Source organism: Aythya fuligula, chromosome 3, assembly GCF_009819795.1.
Source record: "Aythya fuligula isolate bAytFul2 chromosome 3, bAytFul2.pri, whole genome shotgun sequence".
Lineage (NCBI taxonomy): Eukaryota > Metazoa > Chordata > Aves > Anseriformes > Anatidae > Aythya > Aythya fuligula.
In genome coordinates, this window is record NC_045561.1 from 85,112,965 (window position 1) to 85,132,325 (window position 19,361).

Genomic DNA, 19,361 nt, shown 5'->3' on the forward strand with positions numbered 1-19,361 from the left:
ATATCAACATTTTACAATACCTTTATAAAGGTAATGATATTTGTTCATGAGTAATCTTACAGGCTCTGTAAAAATGTTGCTCTGTAAAAATTGGATTCATTAAACATTTAAACTCTTAATTCCCATTTAGGACTTCAGCTTCTCAGCATATTAAGATTCTGAGCTGAAAATCACAACTCTGTGCTCACCAAACAAAGCAAGAGGCAGTCACAAAAAAAATTATTGGGGTGCAAAGTCTGAAGCACTGGCATCCCTCTACACAAATCTACCACTGTGGAAAGAGCCTGGCCTGAAACATCAACAGTTGCTCGAGGAAGAAGGGAGTGACTTGTATAGTGCACACAGTATGTAAACAAGGTTGTAGGTGCCCCTGTGAAACACGTCACTGCCAGACCACAGGGCACAGGTGTAAGTGTAAGTAGTGAAAGACTTCTATTATGGGAGTGAGGTGCTAATCAATTACAGAAAATGGAGTCTTCAGGTAGTCTTGATGCAGGAGAGCTCTGACAATCATAGCCTACCCCACTTCTAAAATGAATTCTGTCACTTCTGACTAGTCACCTTAACACAAACACCAAAGCTCAGTTCACAGACGAGAAAAGGAGGAGGAGCAGCCTGTTGCTTCACCAGTACAGGAAAATCATTTGTCTCCAGAGTGCCTGCTGTCAGCACTATGAACATAAGGATTCTCAGAGCTGTGAAAAGACAAGGGAACAAATGTTCATGGTCCTACCAACGCAAAATAAGTGAGGCAGTACCTGTAGCATACATGAGCAGGAGGGGTGGTGATGGAAGATACCTTCTCAGACACTTGCACTAGCTGCTGCAGACTGGACAGAGTTTGAATGAGGAAGGCAACATGCTGCTGTACATGTGGTTCAAAATTTAAGAAATGAAGACAGGTCCCCAGCTGATGAGATTGCTGTGGATTCACAAGAGCGCCTGCAAGCCTTTTGCAGAACTTAATATACCTGCAGTTATACTATCGACAAGGATTTCAATACAGAAAACAGTCTTAGAGGTGGCAGATATAAGAACAAAATTAAGATACTATTTGAAGAAAAAAAAAAAAAAAAAAGGTAGTCCATTTTCAATCATTTGGCATTGTTTGTATTCCCTCACTTTGTGAGCCCACACAGATTAACACAAAGGTCTCTTAAAACTCAATTACCATTGATGGGTTCAGTTCCACTTTTTTTTAAAAAAAAAAAAAGAAGGTCAATTGAAAATGAGACAATAATATTCACAATCTTAGGAACTTCTTTAGTGATACTACTTTCCAAGTAGATATTCAGTCAATAATTTCTAAAAGGAGAGGAAAACATACATGAAATGATTCGTGTTTCTTCCAATTCTGTTCACCTCTCCACCTCTACATTTTTCAGGACTCTGTTGTTTTTCCTTTAATCCTAATCGATAGATTTGTTGTAGGTGCACCTTCCATGAACAACGAATCAAGTCTGAGTTCCTCTTCTCACACGTATTAATGGTTTTCTTCACTTTTTCTTCATAACCTTGTTTGTGTGAGCCTCTCTATTCTGCTGTTTTCATCAATAACAAAGCTGTTTGAGAAAAACACCTGTCTGTTCTCCCTCTGTTTAGCACACTATTGCTGTCCTGATCTAGAATGAAGTCATACTTCTGTATGCATCAAACCAAGCAAATTTCGCCCAGGTTTCTCACATATTCAGGTTATTATTTGAACATTTTGAAATCAAAATTAAAAATAATAAAGAGCTTCCTTTCTCCAAAGGAACAATTATTAGGTCTGCATCCAACGCCTTACTTCTGCATTTCTGTGGATTTTTATAACCAGCTTGGAAAAGAAAGCTCTTCTTTTAAAGGCTAAAGTACTTCTTGCTGCACGCTTTGTCCCTTGTAGTAATAATTTCACTGAATTGAATACAGGCCTGAGTAAAATTCCCAAATTAATTTGGTACCAGGATTTAAATGTTTCTCAGAAAGCCAAGAAGCATGTATTTCAATTTGTTATGGATTTTACTTGCACAAAGAATCAGAACATTTAGAACTCAGTAATAATTGAGAAGGATTTTGAGGATATAAATGTTAATTTTAGGAGATGTCTGTGGAAGACGCATAGATCTTCTGCAGTTCAAGTCAAACAGAGAATACTTGTGACAATGACAAGGAAGGATTTATCATCAGGTGATTAAATCAATTGAGACTTGGCTCAATTAACATTCATCAAGTAGCTCTTAATGCAAATGATGTAACATATGCTTTGCAATACTGACCATCTCAATGACATGACTGAAATCTGAGTTACGCTGGAGAGGGGATATTGCAAGATATTAAGTGAATTAATGTTACCTCTGAAGACTACCTGTCTGTACTGGGAGCACAATATTAGGTCTTACTAAAACAAAAACTGAGCTGCTCTAAGGGATGGGAAGTATCAGCCAGAACACACAGCAATCATCTGGCTGCTAGCGTATTAATAAGAATATAGTTCCAGATATTCTTCGTGACTTTACAAGTTGAAATGAGGTACACTCCATAAGGAATCAGCTAGGTTATGCATTCCTAAAAAACATATATTTTCTTGAAAACAATACCATAAAAATGTTTCATTTTTCTTTTGTGTGTTTGTATACCCAGAAGACCACAAAAACCATAAATATCTACTTAAGGAACTCACAGTTAAGTTTGAGTTAAGCTAAGGTTGCCCCAACAGGCTGTAGAGCTTCACTCCCTGAAGATATTTAAGAGCTGTCTGGATGTGGCCCTGAGCAAGAGGCTCTGGGAGGCCCTGCACTGAGCAGGGGGTTGGTCCAGAGGTCCCTGCCAGCATCAGCCATTCTGGGATTTTGCCTTTGCAGAGGAAAATTTGATTGATCCTTAGCTCCCCAGCGTAGAATTAAAGGCAAGAGGATCCCAATTGCCGTGGCCACACTTTTAAACTATTTTTTTTTCCAACATGCATTCAGTTTTTCCCCAAATTATCATTCTGTTTACCAAAAGAAAGGGAACAATCTACAACAAAATTATGGGTCCCAGTTGCTTTTATGAACCTTATTCCTGAAAATCACTGCGCATCTCATCAGGGACTCAATATATACAGGGAATATACAAGAAAATCACAAACCCTTTCCTTTGCTAGGATAATTGTGTTGTTTTCATCTCTGAATGGGTTTGTTATAAAGAAACCTGGAAAGAAATAGATGTTGCTTGGGTCCCTTTGCCCCAAGTACGCGCCTAGGAGAGCTTAGCAATGTCGGCTGGTAAGACAGACAGCACCTGCTTTCAAAGGGAGAAAGTTTCGAGAACCAAACCAGACCTGTTATCCATGGAAGGAGCAGTATTCTGAAATTTCAGTGACTGATTATGCTCCAACTGGTGCATTTTCCAGAGAGCAGATTCACTTATTTAATTATTCTGAAAAGGCCTCAACTTTCATAAAGTTCCCCCATTGTGTCACTACAATTATGGGGAACAGATTTATCTCACCATCTTATTCCAAGAGACATTTTCTATGCTGAATGCATTTTAACCCCATTTTTGTCACCTCCTATCTGTCCTTAATTCCCTGTTCCCCTCCTAAAAAAAATAAAATACTTTTCAGGTCGCAAGAACTACTTCCAATGGTGCCTAATCACATCAGTACTGTTGGGAGCACTACTAGTACACTACAGGTGTTAAAGGACTGTTCATTTTTGAAGTACTATCTGTCTGACACCACCATGCCTAAAGAAAACACTGGCCAGCCACCTTTGCTCAGTAGAGAGGAGAATTTCTTCACATAGAAGAAGCCATCAGCCCTAGCCATCAGACAAAAATAATCAGATCTCTTCCGTAGCAAACCATTAACTTCTGCCCAATATGGAATTTTCTCACCTTGGAAAAAGGAAGCTAGGGAAATAAAGAAGCCAAAGATGTCCCTCAGAGCCTGACAACTCTTCTGCTCCTGTCCTGTTGCATTCCTTGCTCCCTGGCAAACAGCAGGGGAAAAGCAGCAGTGATAGGACATAGCAATCTCTAACAGCAGCTTATTCAAACATACTGATCTGAAGAAACAGTCTGTACATAGACTAGAAGTTCCAAGTTACCAGGGTAAGTTTATATTCCCCTATCTTACCTATACTGTGGTGTAGGAGCTATTTGTTACGTGCTATTCAAGACAGCTGTAAACATTTCACACCATTATCTACTTTCAAGGGAGGAAGTCATGTCTCCTAATAGACTAATAAGTTTTTATCATTACTGTTTAGTCAGATTTGGACTGCTGCTCCCTCCACTAAGGAGGAATATTCCTTTACGAGGCTGCAGCTTATATATTCACTGAGGAATCTGCATATGGTTTGGTCTGTTCTTTCTGGATTCACCTAGTTGGTTTCTCTCTGAAAAAGGGCTGAAAAACAAAACTAAAATATTATCACTGTTCTTCCACTGCTCCTATCAACATAAACAGGCAGAGGAAACATTGCAAGCTAAGTTATTTGAGTCAGAGTTTCACCCTTTCAGATGTCTGGAATCAAATTATTCAGAAAAGATTTTGGCTGGCTAGCACTCTTGCTGCTCACAACAAAGCAGGACTTCTCTGACTCCTTCTCTGCCTCCAAAGGAAGAGTTGGCGCTCTAAACTGAGCACCCAGAGGTTCTGCCTCTCTCTGCTGAGCCAGAAACACCCAGGCCATGACTTACAGGGAAGTGGAAAGGGAAAAGTCTGGTATACTTCAGTGGAGTTCTGTACAGTTTAAAATCAGTTTTACTTCAGATGATGAGCTGGTTCGTTCTAATTCTGCAAAAGCAGAAGTATATAGAAACTCTGAACTTTCAGCAAGAAAAAATGAGGCTGAAGTGTCTTAATTCATACTAATGTACAAAGGAAATTGCTCCTTTTTTCCCAATGTACAGCTAACTGCCTCAAGAAACGCACTAAGTTAAGGCATGAAGCAGGGGATACAAAATGCTTTTTGTCTCTGGCTCTCCCTTACCTCCCCAAAGAGGTAAAAGTTGATGAAAATGTCTTGGCAGGGGAGGCAGAATTTAGGGGACAGTGTCTTGAACAAATGCAGCCTCAAGACCCAGCTGCAAGTCAACCAGTCACATTACTCACATGTTCTGAATCAGAGTTCAGCTTCTCCCTTAACACACAGACAGGCTATGGAAGGATATGCTGGCAGCTATGTGCTACTGTGGAAGCTAAGAACAAGAACATGAGAGGGACCTTCAGCACATGGGAGATGAAGTTCTACTGTAAATGATCCTTAAAAGGAAGAATAAACTAATTATAAAGAAAAAAAAAAAACACGCTGATTTTTTTCTTTTTATTAGAGGAGCAACCAGTTGAGTAAGTTCCTACCCACTGCATAAGATGACAAAAATATGAACCAAGACTGAAGGTGAAGCTAAGAAAGAGAGAAAACAAAAACGTGCTAAATACAAGTTTTGCTAAGAATATACCCTGGATAACTGACTCAGGACTTTTCAAGTCTGTCAGCCTAAAGTACTAAGGCAATAAACATCTATCCTCTAAATCATCGTTCCTCACATACATGCTGGACAAAAAACGGTGGAGTATTCCATTTATGCCTTCTTGAGTTGGAGTAACAGCTGCAAGCTTTTCACAACTCTTAAGCTGAGGCTGCCAAGAAACAATATGACTTGATTTAATGAACTGATCATGGTTAAGGAATTTTGCCTTAGAGGACAGGCACTTTAATCCATGAATCTATCAAAAAACAGGCAAGAAACTGATTTTTTTTCTATTCATAGGCATAGCTGTCAGGACAATACTGGCAAGGTGAAAAATAATGAATGATTACAAAGAATCACAGAACAGTTCACGTTGGAAAAGACCTCTGGAGGCCATCCGGTCCAACCCTCTTCTCTTGCAGAGCCACCTTGAGCGGGTTGCTCAGGACCATGTTCAGGTGGCTTTTGAAGACCTCCAGGGAGGGAGACTGCGCAACCTGTGCAAGTGCTCCATCGCCTGCGTAGTAAAGAAGTGCTTCCTGATGTTCAGAGGAAACCTCCCATGTTTCAGTTTGTGCCCATTGCCTCTTGTCCTGGCACTGGGCACCACTGAAAAGAACCTGGCTCCATCCTCCTTGCACCCTCCCTTATCAATATATATATTGATGATAACCCACCCTGAGCCTTGCCTACTCTAGGCTGAAGATTTTCAGCTCTCTCAGCTTTTCTTTCAATGTGAGATGCTCCAGTCCCTTAAATCATCTTCACAGCCATATGTTGGGCTCTCTCCAGCCTGTCCATGTCTCTTTTGTACTGAGGAGCCTGGGACTGGATGCAGTACTCCAGGTGGGGCCTTCTCCGTGCTGAGAAGAGCAGAAAGATCACCTCTCTCAGTCTCTGGCAATACTTTGTCTAATACAGCCCAGGAAACCATCGGACTTCTTTTTTAGCAAAGGCACACTGTTGGCTCATGGTCAAATTGGTGTCCACTGGGACTCCCAGGTCCTTTTCTGCCAGTCTGCTTTCCAGCTGGGTGGCCTCCAACAAGAATGGGTACCTGGGGTTGTTCCTCCTCAGGTGGAGGACTTTGCATTTCTCCTTACTGAACTCCATGAGGTTCCTTTCAGACCATTTCTCCACCTTGTCACCGACCTGCTACAAAAAAAAAATATTTGCTTCTCCTCCTTGAAAGACTGATAAACAGCCAGAAGTCTCACCATGTGAAAAGGCTACTGGTGTCCTTGTATTCAGAAAGACAACTGCACATAAAGTTAAATACAGAGTTTGCATCCAGAGTCAGTGAATACATACTGTGGCAACTTTATGAACAGCACATTAAACTATAACAACCCACGCTGGAAAACAAATCGTTTACCTGTAGCAAAACATGCTTCTCCCCCTCACTGACAATACCCAAACTTTTTAGTGCCACTGACAACAATGGATTAATAAGATTGGATTCAAACAATTTAGACAACACAGCTTTAGAAACGGGTACTTTGTGCTTTCACATCCATACTGTGTTTATCTTTATGTGAAGAAGGAAAACAGTCATCACAGTTTCAAAGAGCTCACAAATTTTCCACATCAGGGAAATAAAACTTCATAGGCAGTCTCTAATCATTCCTGAAACCTCTGAAAAACCTACTACGATTATTACAAACAGCAGGTGAGCTAGGACAGCTCTCACATTCAGAATGCAGAGCGAGGAAGACAGCTGCAAAGTGAATCTCGGCTGAAAGACTCAAACTCTTCAGCTCTCAATATGCAGCATGAGACACAAATTCACCATCTGATGCTTACAGCATGAGATTTTCTGGTGACGGATTTTGTGGAACCACCGCTATTTTTGCATCTATAGAACTGTTACATACATGTAGAACACAAGAAAGCCAAAGAAAAGACGAAGATTTTAATTCTTTCAAAGTTTTCATTGGTTTAGGCAGGACAAAGGATCCATGGTAACTGTAGATTACTTGGCCCATAAAAACAACCCAGTTTACTCTGAGCCCAAAAGAGAACTTCGTTAGTGCAATATTAGGTAGGAAATGTAGTGAATATATAGCACCCTGCAGGTGAGCAGGATGGAACATCACTTTAACTTCCTTCAAGCCTCTCAGCAGTTGGCACACAACTTTATCCACAAATTTGAAAGTCTCAAAACAGGCACAACTCAGGAGAATTTTTTTTCCAGGCCAGAAGATTTCAGTGGTAGAGCATCCCATACTTCAGGTAGACTTTGCCTCTTCAACAATCCATTAAATTTTAGTCTCAGGTGTTCTTCTCTTAACATAAATCTTTGACTGAATCAACAGAAGAGTTCACAGACCTCACCAACAGATACCAGCAAGGATCTTTCTTTACTCAAAAGCAACAGACCGATCACATCTCCAGTGTAAGCATAACCATGAATGCTCACTCAGCAGTTACACATCTGATGAAGAGTATCTTCCTTTCAAAATAACAGATGGCTCAGTTTCATTATCAGGAGAATTTACATACCATGCCAAGATTTAAGGGGAACAAGAGAGACAAGACAGTCAAAAGAAATTCCACAAAACCCAGCCACGTCAAAGTTAAACTCCAAGAGCTGGAAAGTGTCCTTTCCTTTAAGGAAAGCATGTATGAAGAAACAAATAATGATACTATATTTTCCACATCTTTTTGCTTCCTTTCACCCTGAAAGGAAACTGAAAGGAAAGAATACATCCTACCTCACATGCTGTCCAAGACAAGTAGAAGGGGCTGAAATGAACTTTCATAAATATTTAAAATGTCAAAAGGTTGTCTGGCTAATAGGTTTAACATCAGTACAAATAAATAAATAAATAAATAAATAAATAATAATAATAATAATAAAAACTTGAAGGGAAAACCCACTGGTCTTTCATTTTATATGGGTGCTGGGGTTTTGTTCTCTTGAGAAATTGAAGGAATTTAGAAGTATAGACAGCATATCTTCATTTCTACGAGCTATTATTCCATTACCTAAACAAAGACTGAAATTAAAGTTTGGCTTCATCGAGGAATGAGGCTTTGTCAGTTTGAAAGTTATTTTTACTCTTAAGCAAGCTTCATGTTTGTAACAGGTTACAGAAGAGATGCACACAAACAGTAGCTAAATATGAACAGTTATTAAATCTCTTAAGAGAAAGGCCTACTGTATTAAAAAAAAAAAAAAAAAAAAAAAAGATGTTTAAACTTCTAGGTAAAATCTAATACATTGCATTTTCCCCTCCCAGGCAAAGTTAAAATCCAGAAATCTTTTCACAAGGCAATAAAGAAGGTACAGTTTCAGTATAAAAGCATTCTAGTAAAGCATCATCAAGTTTTCTATTAGGGAACCTTCTAAAAAATCATACTGAGGCTCAAAAAAATCATATTCAGAAGCAACTAGCTAGACATTCTGATTCCAGAAACTCCTCTCAGCTATGAACTGTCTTCAAATTTCAGCCCATAGCATTTTGACTACCATCTCCCAGAGGCAATGTCTCCCCAGAGCCTGGAGACGTCCTCCAGTGCCTGATTTCCAAGATCATCTTGTGCCACTGATCTCGCAGGGAGTAGAGAAAGAACAGCTCACTCCACATACACAAGTCAGATTAACTCAGACAGAACTTGTTTCACTTTTCTTTTTAAAACCAATTTCACTACTTAACTCTGAAAGTATTGAAGATGGAATAATTATCAAAGTTCATATTAGCAAACCAGACAGTTAAGCTCTTGATTGCAAAGGCAGTTGCTGTCTTATTTTTTATTATGTTTATGTATTATGTTTATTATGTTTTTATGAAAAACCCTTCTTAGTGTATCAAGACTGCCTGAATCTTCTGAAATGCAGAACACTGAATGAGACATACACCTAAAGATTTTGTAAATGATTAAAGGAGAGAAGGATATAATTGCCCATGAAAGACATGGTACAGTCAGTCCAATCAGGAAGATCAAATAAATGATCTTCCTTTCATGAGTGACTGACCTAATCATCAGAGCCCAGGATCTAACAGTGTTATCAGATTTCAATTATCCAGACATATTTCAGAAAAGAAATATACAACAGACTCTTCCCAAAATCGCTAAAATGTGCTAGAAAATAAAAATTGATACTGAGGTGGAAAAAGCAGACAGTGATGATCTCCATTCCACTCTTAAAGCGTGGGATACAAGTTAATAATGCCAGGGTTATGGGTAAGATTTATTAACTTGAACAACTGTGGCTGTGAAACAATGGCATACTTGATCTCGGGAAAACAAGAGGAAAAAAAAAAACTCAGGAAAAAAAATACTTGAAACCCTCGTCAAACAATGTTAAAGTACAAAGATTGAAGATTTACAAAATGGAAGTCATATCAAGGTTCCCAAGTAAGAAAAAAAAAATTATAAGAGTTCCTAGGGATCAAAGTGTGAAAAAGCAAAACACTAAGCAAGATGCAACTGTGAAGGGACACCAAGGATTAGGTGAAATCATATCACATTATTATAAACAGAACAATAGATATTATCAATAGATTTTGATATGAGAAAATGGTGGTTTTGTTTTATTTTTGTCTTTTTTGTAGTAGCTTTCACTGAAAAGGGCAACTAAATTAGATTATTAGAACACCAAATAGTAAAATGTTATGTGAAAATGGGGCAGGACATCATCCTCAGATAAAGGAGAGCCCTTGAGAGAATGCATGGGCAATTTAGACATTTATCACTAATTATCAGTTTACAATACTGAAAGAAAACAAAACAAATTCACAATGAAAAGATGTTATGTTATAGAATTTGTGAAACACAGGTGAAGTAAATATATATTTTTTACATGTATATATATATAAGGTTTATGTAGAATCAAAAAGCAGTCACTGTAACACCTGTTTCTGGAATAAATCATCAAGCAACTGATAAACACTCAGAACAAAGCAAGAATAGTAACAGTTGGTGTGGATTTTTTTAGTAAAAAAACATGTCAAGTCAACATAAAGTTTTCTTTATGAGAGCGTAACAGGTTTTTTGACTACAGAAAAACAGTAAACATTGTTATAATGGCAGTTTCACATAATGCTCTCATATACAAATGCAGGAAGCATGATAGAGGACCCTTCTTCAACATAGGTACCAAGCCATTTAGAAAAACATGCTCTAAAAGTACTCATGATTGAATGACAATGAAAAACCATAAATCAGTGGTTCCTTATCAGACTGAAACAACATACTAAACATGGTATCTTACACATAAGTCATCTACCAGACTTCAGTAAGGTCTTTGACACAGTCCCACACAACATCCTGATATTCAAGTTGGAAAGATATGCATTTGAAGGGTGGACCATTCAGTAGGTAAGGAATTGACCTGAAGGCCACACCCAGAAAGTGGTGGTCAAGGGCTCGATGTCCAGGTGGAGGCCAGTGATGAGTGGTGTCCCTCAGGTGTCTCTCCTGGGACCGATACTCTTTAATATCTTCATCAACGACATAGACAGTGGGATTGAGTGCACCCTCAGCAGATTTGCAGATGACACCAAGCTGTGTGGTGCAGTTGATACGACAGAAGGAAGGGATGATATCCAAAGGGACCTAGGCAAGCTTGATAATTGGGCCCACGTGAACCAAATGAGGCCCAACGAGTCCAACTGCAAGGTGCTGCACCTGGATCAGAGCAATCCCAGGCAGGAGGACAGGATGGGAGAGGAAGTCATTGAGAGAATCCCTGCAGAGAAGGACTTGGGGGGTTCTGGTGGAAAAACATCTCGACATGAACCAGCAGTATGCACTTTCAGCCCAGAAGGCCAACTGCTTCCTGGGCTGCATCAACAGAAGTGGCCAGCAGGGCAAGGGATTGTCCCCCTCTGCTCTGCCCTGACGAGACCCCACGTGGAGTGCTGTGTCCAGGTCTGGGGCCCCAGCACAGGAAGGATGTGGGGCTGTTAGAGCGGGTCCAGAGGAGGGCCACAAAGATGAAAGGGCTGGAGCACCTCTGCTATGAAGAAAGACAGAGAGCTGGGGAAGTTCAGCCTGGAGAAGAAAACGCCATAGGGAGACCTCATTTCAGCCTTTCAGTACTTAAAGGGGTCTTCTAAAAAAAGACAGAAAGTGACTTTTTACAAGGGCAGATACTGACAGGACAAGGGGAAACAGTTTTAAGCTAAAAGAGGGAAGATTTAGATTAGACGTTAAGAGGAAATTCTTCAGAGGGTGGTGAGCCATAGGGACAGGTTGCCCAGAGAGGTTGTGGATGCCCCATCCTTGGAGGTGTTAAAGGCCAGGTTGGATGGGGTCCTGGCCAACCTGATAACTTGATCAAATTTCCACAGAAAAGAACTTTGTATGTCCCACCATTGTGACCCATTCATGTAGACTAAGTGTAACCACAAAGGAAGAGACACTACAACACAAAGCAATACTTTCACTCTACTTATAGATGGCAATAAAACCTCAGCTGACCATGATATCCAACACCCTTGAAGAGCACACTACATTTCAAGAAAGATGAGGGCCATCTGGAAAGAGTCCAAAACATTGCTGAGTATGATCAGAGATGCAGAATAATTAACTGTGAGTGAAAGAATGAAAAAAGAGGAATTGTCTAGGAACTAGGAAAAAGGAAGCAGAGATGGGGGATCTAGCAAATCTGCAATTGCATTCAAGTGCGCTATACAGAGAAAGAAAGCGGCAAAAGTAGTAAAGAGGTTGAATTGTAGTAAGAAAGCTCCATTTAGACACTAACGTAAACAAAATCATATTAAGCTAATGAGGTACTGGAACAAACTGTCAGGAATGATCATGGAGCTTAAGAAAAATCTCTCAAAATTTACTTGCAGGTAGAGGGGAACTGAGACATGCAACCAGTTCCAGGCTTCTCATTTACTGACTCCTTTTATCTACCTTTATTAACACAGTTGTTTAAAACAAACAAGCTTGCTCTTCTCCAAAATAGTGTTTTGTTTTTTTTTATAGTCTTTAATTAAAAGCTTTCCTGAATCCTACAATATCAGGCTCACAATTTTATCACATCAGAATAAATATTCATAGTATCCACAGTCTATCCACATTAACAGAGACAGCATACATATAGCCCTTTAGCCATTCCTAACTTTCTCTCTCACACGTATTAGAGTTATGCTTTCAACACATTAGGCCTAAATTCTAATTTTAAGCATGTTTAAAGTGGTAAAGTCATATTACATATATATAAGACCCTAATGTTTCCCAGATTATAGAGTAAGATTTTGTATAACATACATACAGTAATATTTGTACATCTGCCATTATTCCATATGATACACATTGATTTTGAAGGTTGAAATATATATTCTAAATATGTATTAAATTCTCTAGCTAAATCCCATTGCAACTGGTGTAACTGCCCTACTACTTCAGGTTTTTGGAAAAACAGGAAGCTGTACACTAAAGACTCCAGTACCTAGGTACAAGAAATGGTGCAGCCAACATGAAAGCTGTTTTGTCTTTTGCTACTGCAACATAGAAATAGCCAGAAATGATTTCAGACACTTACCGCTTTCCAAGCAGACTCTCCGACAGATCTTGTTCAAAAGAAGTTCTTGACGTAATCGAAAAACTTCAGCTTCTAGTACTTCAACTTTCGATTTCCAGCCAAAATCTTGTTCAGATACAATTTTGGCTAGGTGCTCAGTGTATTCTTTGCAGCTTTTCCCTGGTGGTTTTGAGTGGATAATTGCAAAAGCCAGAGCCAGTTTTGATATTTTCAAGTACCAGACTTGATTTTCTCTTCTGCCTTTGTCTTCTATTACATTAGGAAAAAAAAACAAAACAAAACAAACAAAAAATAACATCACCATGACTTTATCAAAGCAAATTATGCACACTTTTTTTGGCTTTGAAAACTGTTCAACAGTGAGACCAATTATTTTATTTCTAGTGCATTCCTAAAATCAATCAAAGAGAAGAACCATAAACAGTTGTCCACAATGTGAGAACAAAACATACATACATGAGCTGCACCCCAGCTATAACAATAAAACTCAGTGTTTGAGAATAATTATGTAAATTAACAAGCACTTCAAATAGGCTTATTCTGGCAAAACGTTAAATGTAAACGTTGTCTCCACTAAAACAAAAATGAAAACATTAAGAATCCTAAAAAACAAACAAACAAAACTACTAAAAACCTAACAGCACGAGTGAAGAATGGGGCTATACTAGCTTAAACCCAACACATACTATTTTGTGATAGTGTACCAAAAAGACACAATTCTCAGAAAAATAAAAAGTAAACACCTGAGGATGTTGGTAGTTTCCAGCTTTGGACACCTGGTAATGCTGCACTTCTGGTCCTAAATCTACATTATATCTCAGGCCTGCAGAAAGTCTTTGCTGAGAAGTACTGTTACAAAAAGCAGACTAAAGCTGGAATAAAGGTGTCTTTTCTTTCCTATTCTTGCCATCAACATCCATAAATTTAATCTCCTCCCTTCAAAGTAAGAATATACATCTTCACTCATAACTCAAACAACTTCACTTATAAGTAAGGCTTTTTGCAGCAGTCAAGTAAGCTTTGAAACAAGAACTTATAATATATGCATGAACACAGGCAAGTGTAATTTTGTAAGTGTAAAATGACTGCATTGACAAAAAACACATCCTGAAGTTTTCTAATTTTATGGATTATAGGAGCAAACAAATGAAAAGTAAAGAGGAGACTGAGGTGAAAACAAAATGTGGCTACAAGAGAACAGCAGACAAGAAAAAGAACTTCAAAGTGACATAAGTGGCTAGTAAGACAAGCAAGGACATTTTTATAAGATCTTTTACAAACAGCAAGGATGAGGCAAACGGAATTACTGGGGTCAGAGAAAGAAAAGGCTTATCTAGATGATTATTTTATGGGCAATAGCACAGGACTTCGGAACAAAGGGAAAGAACTAAATGAAAAATAGCCTGGATTTTACTTGATATCTAACTAGCAACATTATTTTTTTTTCTAATTCTGCACTCTTTTCATTCAGTATTTCATGCCATGTTTACTTAAAAAACCAACAAAAACAAAAAAAATTATTTCCAGAAGAAAAAAAAGCCTTCTTATGCTTTCATCCTGGCATTAACACAAAAATTATCCATAATACTATTTTTTTTCCCTCTCATTTTGCACAATTATTAGGTAACAAGTACTATAATAAATTGTGTCAAATAACTGTGAAAAATAGTAATAGCACAGGTTTCAGTAAGGGACTTTGTATCACCCTTTCACCAGATCCTCTGATACCATGAAGCTGATTTCTTCCTTTGGTTCTCCTCAGCTTCGGACAGTAAGGCATATAACACCATTCATTTATTTATCCAGCACATGCACTTAGAGAAGAGTTGCCTTTCAAACATTTCCTTTACCTATCCTATAAAAATCACAAACAATTCCTGTGCATTCCTTGCATGTTATCCATTCAGATACACCAGTCACATTTTGAACTGTGAGCAGAGGATAAGACCACAAGGATTCCTGAGGATCTACCACAGCCATTCTCTAAATTATTTTCCTCCACTTGAAACACGACATTCCTGCTCTGACAGTGCAAAAAACAATTAGTCTAAGCCACCAGGGCACTGATAAAGATTAATGAAAGAGTAAGCCCTTAGAAACTGCACAATACTATCTATACCCACTGCCTAAAGCAGTCGAACATTAAATAAATGATACTTCATATATAATTTCTTCCTTGTAAAATCTATTTCACTCAACTTCTCCATTCATAGCTAGGAACTCCATTGAAAAACTGCAAGTTAATTCCCTCAGCCCCAAAGAATCAACATCTCTGTGGAACAACTAATTGATTTAAGACACCCTTTCGCCTTATATATCAAAGGAAATGTTTTGCAAATGCAGAACCACACAAGCAACTGAGCTGTCAAAGCTGTGACTAAAATGAAATACATTGGACCACACAGAAAATAAAAAAAAAAACAAACAGTAACAATTGGGGATCCAGCATTTTTGGCTCTGAACCTGAAATGATGTGCTCCCCAAATTATCTCATCTTCTTAAATAGAAGTTTCACGTAGGTATCACTCAAACTGTATGTCAAGCTCCGTTCTCGCTAAGTTCCCATGCAGAGCAGAGCCAAAAACTCAGGCAGCCAGAAACTCTTCTTACAAATTGCTTTCATTTCTGGTTTATCATTTTGATATCTCCGGAGACTTCTTTGCAAAAGCTTTCTGATTCACCTCCTTTAAAAAAAAAAAATATACACGCTCACTTTCCACTCTATAACATGTACGAGCATTTTCCCATAAATTACATTCTGGAAAGCTGTAGAAGGATAAATATTCCGGTATGGGTCAGGAGACGATATTTAATTTCAGCTCTTTGTGACTGTTTATGTACCTTTTATCATTAGAGAATCACCATCAATGCCTTCTTTTCGTGCAGATTATTTCTACTCACGCAACAGACAAAGAGCCAAAGTCTGCTGTTTGACCACTGATACTTCATCAGCATGCGCTTCACGTGTCTCAGCCCGTAACTCTGCACTGGCAAAGGAAGTAAATAAATCCACATAGCCTCTAAAAATCCACTATTGACAGAACATGTCTACGTTACTTGAAGTAAAACTCAAGAATTCTGGAAGTTCTCTCTGACTATCCCAAGTTTTCAGCCTTTGTAATTGAAATATCCAATGATTCACAGTCAAGAAAAAAGTGCCCTCCCTCACACCCCCCAACAACTAGACAAGTATTATAAGCAACTGGAGTGGGAATAGTTGAGAGTGCATTTCTGCAGCTCAAGAAAGAGTATGAAATGCTGCTTTAGTAAGATTTTTCCCTACTTAGGGCATTATTGAGTCACTTTTTTTTTTTTTCCTTTTTAGAGGGCACTACTATATTTTAATCAGAGCATAACACTTAGTGGATATATTATACAACCCAGACACAGATAAGCAAAAGGCTCTTTCACTCTCACCACACTGAAATGTTACTTACTAAAGACAATATATGATTAATAAAACACATAAACCATGCTAGTTTTGCTTCAAAACACTGAGCAGCATTCCACCTTAATACTTTGGACATAGAGTTAAGCCTTTTCCTCTTTAACATCTTCAATATACCCACTTCTACAGTAGGAGTATCTTATATTGAATGAGCTTAATGATGTGCTCTTACTCAGAAAAAAGAATTGCTTTTTTTGTGGAAAAAATCCTTGTAAAGATGTTGTTCAAAAAAAAAAAAAAAAAAAAAAGCAGTACTGATTACAAAGTTGGTCTTCCTTAGGAATAGGACACATTAGAAGCAATTTTTGGAGAAAGAATTCTGCTGGAATCTCAAAATCTCATTTTAAATCAGGTAATTTATGAGAAATGATGATATACCTGCATGTATTTCTGGAACCAGAGTATTTCATACAGATTTTATTGGGAACACAGCTCGTTTACCTTCTTCCTATTACTCTCCCATCACCATCTCTCTCTTTCCTTTTTTATGATCATGGAAACAGAAGGCTCCGGAAGAAAAAGCAGCAGCTGTAAGAATGGATTCAAGTTTTCCACAACTCCCTAAACAGAAAGCCACTCTCTCACTAACCACTGCAAAAATATCCTAGAAAATAACTCAGTGGTTGATGCTGTTAGATACGGGGGTCCTTGCCAATTGTGCATTAGCAAAAAGTGCAGAGCAATCTGTTGCTCTTGGGAAGTGCTGCACCGAAGACCACCAAATGCGAATGCACTCCACTAAAAGCATATTGGCAGCTACAGAGTTGTATCAATGCTATTTTCGCTCATATCAGCATAAAAGTGACACCAGTGGGGTTAGGCAGAAAAAAAAAAAAAAAAAAAAAAAAAAAAGGTTCAAAGCCAAACCAGAAATTTTCCTTGGTTGGGGATAACACAACGAGAGCAGAAAGAAGTCAGTCTAGCTGACTAGTGCCAAAATATATCTGATAGGAACCAGTAGGATGAGGAATTACCCAGCAAAACACAACTGGTACCCAAGTTACTCAGGGAGAATAGCTACTTACAAAGCTCTATTTGCGTGTTCACTCAATGGTTAAGGAGGAAACCACTAACACGCAGCAAAGACACCCTGCTAGAAGTGGGAAGCAGTACCCCAACAACAGATATCAACTGATAAGTTTCCTGTGCAAAGCCTCGATCCACAGACTGATCCTGGAAGTGCAATCAGAAGATGGGATCAGCTAAAACTCCTGTCACACAGGACTGGGTCTCCAGTTTCTTGACCCAAATAAGGAACCCTTTCTCCAGCCCTCTAAACTCAACCCTGTTGAGGTCCCAGCTGAGAAATCCTCCAGCTGCTGAAATAATTCCAAAAGAAGTCATCAACCATCCTGTACAGCTCCATGTTAGATAACAAGGGGAACTAAGAGGTAGTGTAAGATCCTTTGAGGACCTTAGATATAAACAGAAAAACAGAAATGGGCTAAATCTTACTACACCAATTCGCCAGTCCTTCTGTTGTGCAGCTGCATATGATACAGCATTTCATATTACACTATCAGCTACTGAAAGATACCTTTATGGCAAGTCTCACCTCAGTTTTAACACTGTCTGCTATACATGAAGAGGAAAGAATTCTCAAATAAATAAAAAATAAATAAATAAATAAAAACTATTTTCAGGTGATCACTGAAGTCTGCTTTCTTCCCATTTAGAAACTTCATGTATTTAGCACTACTTTAAGGTCAAAGATTTCCTATTATTGGTAAAAATATATATATATATATATATACACACATATATATATATAATTATTCATTAGTTAAAAAAACAACACAAAACACCTATTAAAGCCATGCAACTTGCACCTAAATTTAAATCATTCACTAAAATCATTTAAGTAGCTAGAGAGCATACTATCGTTTGCTTCAGATTTCTTTTGCATGCAAAATTAAAGCAGCCTAATTTAAAAGTATCAACTCTGACCATGAATACCAGTACTTGAAAGAAATGCACATTCACATGAATTGGAAACAGAGGCAGGAGCTCTGAAGCTCAGTAAAAGTCTGTTAGCAGTTCAAGCATCCCTGCTCGTATCAGCTGGCTGCTGAACAGCACTACCACAAGTGGCTGTTTGTGCACCTCGCTAGTTAGTGGTCCCCACTTGCCTCCCTCTATGAAGGTCTCAAAAACTGGAAGTTGAGCTCTTGCACAAGACATGAAACAAAGAACTTCCAAAGCCTGCTACTGGCACAAAAGCATCCCTTCCACCCCAGCACTCTCTTGGCTGTTAGCAGATGTCTTTCTACCTCTTACCTTTTTCTTACTGTCTTTTTTCACCATTAAATACACACAACAAAACAGTGCAGTTCAACCTCACCTCCTGAATGCATAGCTGTTGCTTTCTTTGCAGCACGCAACACCAAATTAAGTCTCTAGAGTAATATATATGTAACATAAGAATATATATATATATTTTTTTTCTTATGGATGCTATATGGCTTTTTTTTTTTCTTATCCTCATGCAGAAATTGCAATAGCATCAACCACAGGCTGATAGGGATACCAATTTTCTATTGTTTGAACACTGTCCCGGGGAGCCTGTTCCAGGACCTGGCCACCCTCTCGGTGAAGAACTTTTTCCTGACATCCAGTCTGAAGCTCAATTAACCCAGAAAGATCCTCTAACATCACCAAAATGATAACCCTGGGCCGAACCAGACGTACTTCATTCTCCCTCACCCAGTTCTGGGTTCCTCTACCAGGCACCGACCACAGAAAGTACCTGCCAGACAGAGGGATTAGCTAATTGGTTCACACAAGCAAATCCTCAGCTCAAGAGCTTTTAAAAAGTATTTTGGAAGTTATTTATGGGTAAGGGACGTGAGTTTTAAATAAATAATCTTCTTGAACTCTACCTATAATTTTCTGACTGACCTTGAAGACATGGAAATTACAGGATGGGGGTGACAGAATGGAGAAGGGGGTTAAATGAGTGCTTTTATAAAAACACAG

At 38.6% G+C, this 19,361-nt stretch overlaps 1 protein-coding gene across 1 annotated transcript in view; it reads right to left on the reverse strand.

Annotated features, from left to right (window-relative positions):
• The window catches only part of MEI4 (meiotic double-stranded break formation protein 4), a 73,477-nt gene extending 58,560 nt beyond the window's left edge, over nt 1–14,917 (reverse strand). The window contains exons 1-2 of the mRNA XM_032184487.1: nt 14,788–14,917; nt 12,938–13,186 (exon numbers count right to left, since the gene is read on the reverse strand). Of these exons, the coding sequence (XP_032040378.1) occupies nt 12,938–13,186; nt 14,788–14,917 (379 nt within the window). The remainder of the gene's footprint in view (nt 1–12,937; nt 13,187–14,787) is intronic.
• Nucleotides 14,918–19,361: the final 4,444 nt, after the last annotated feature.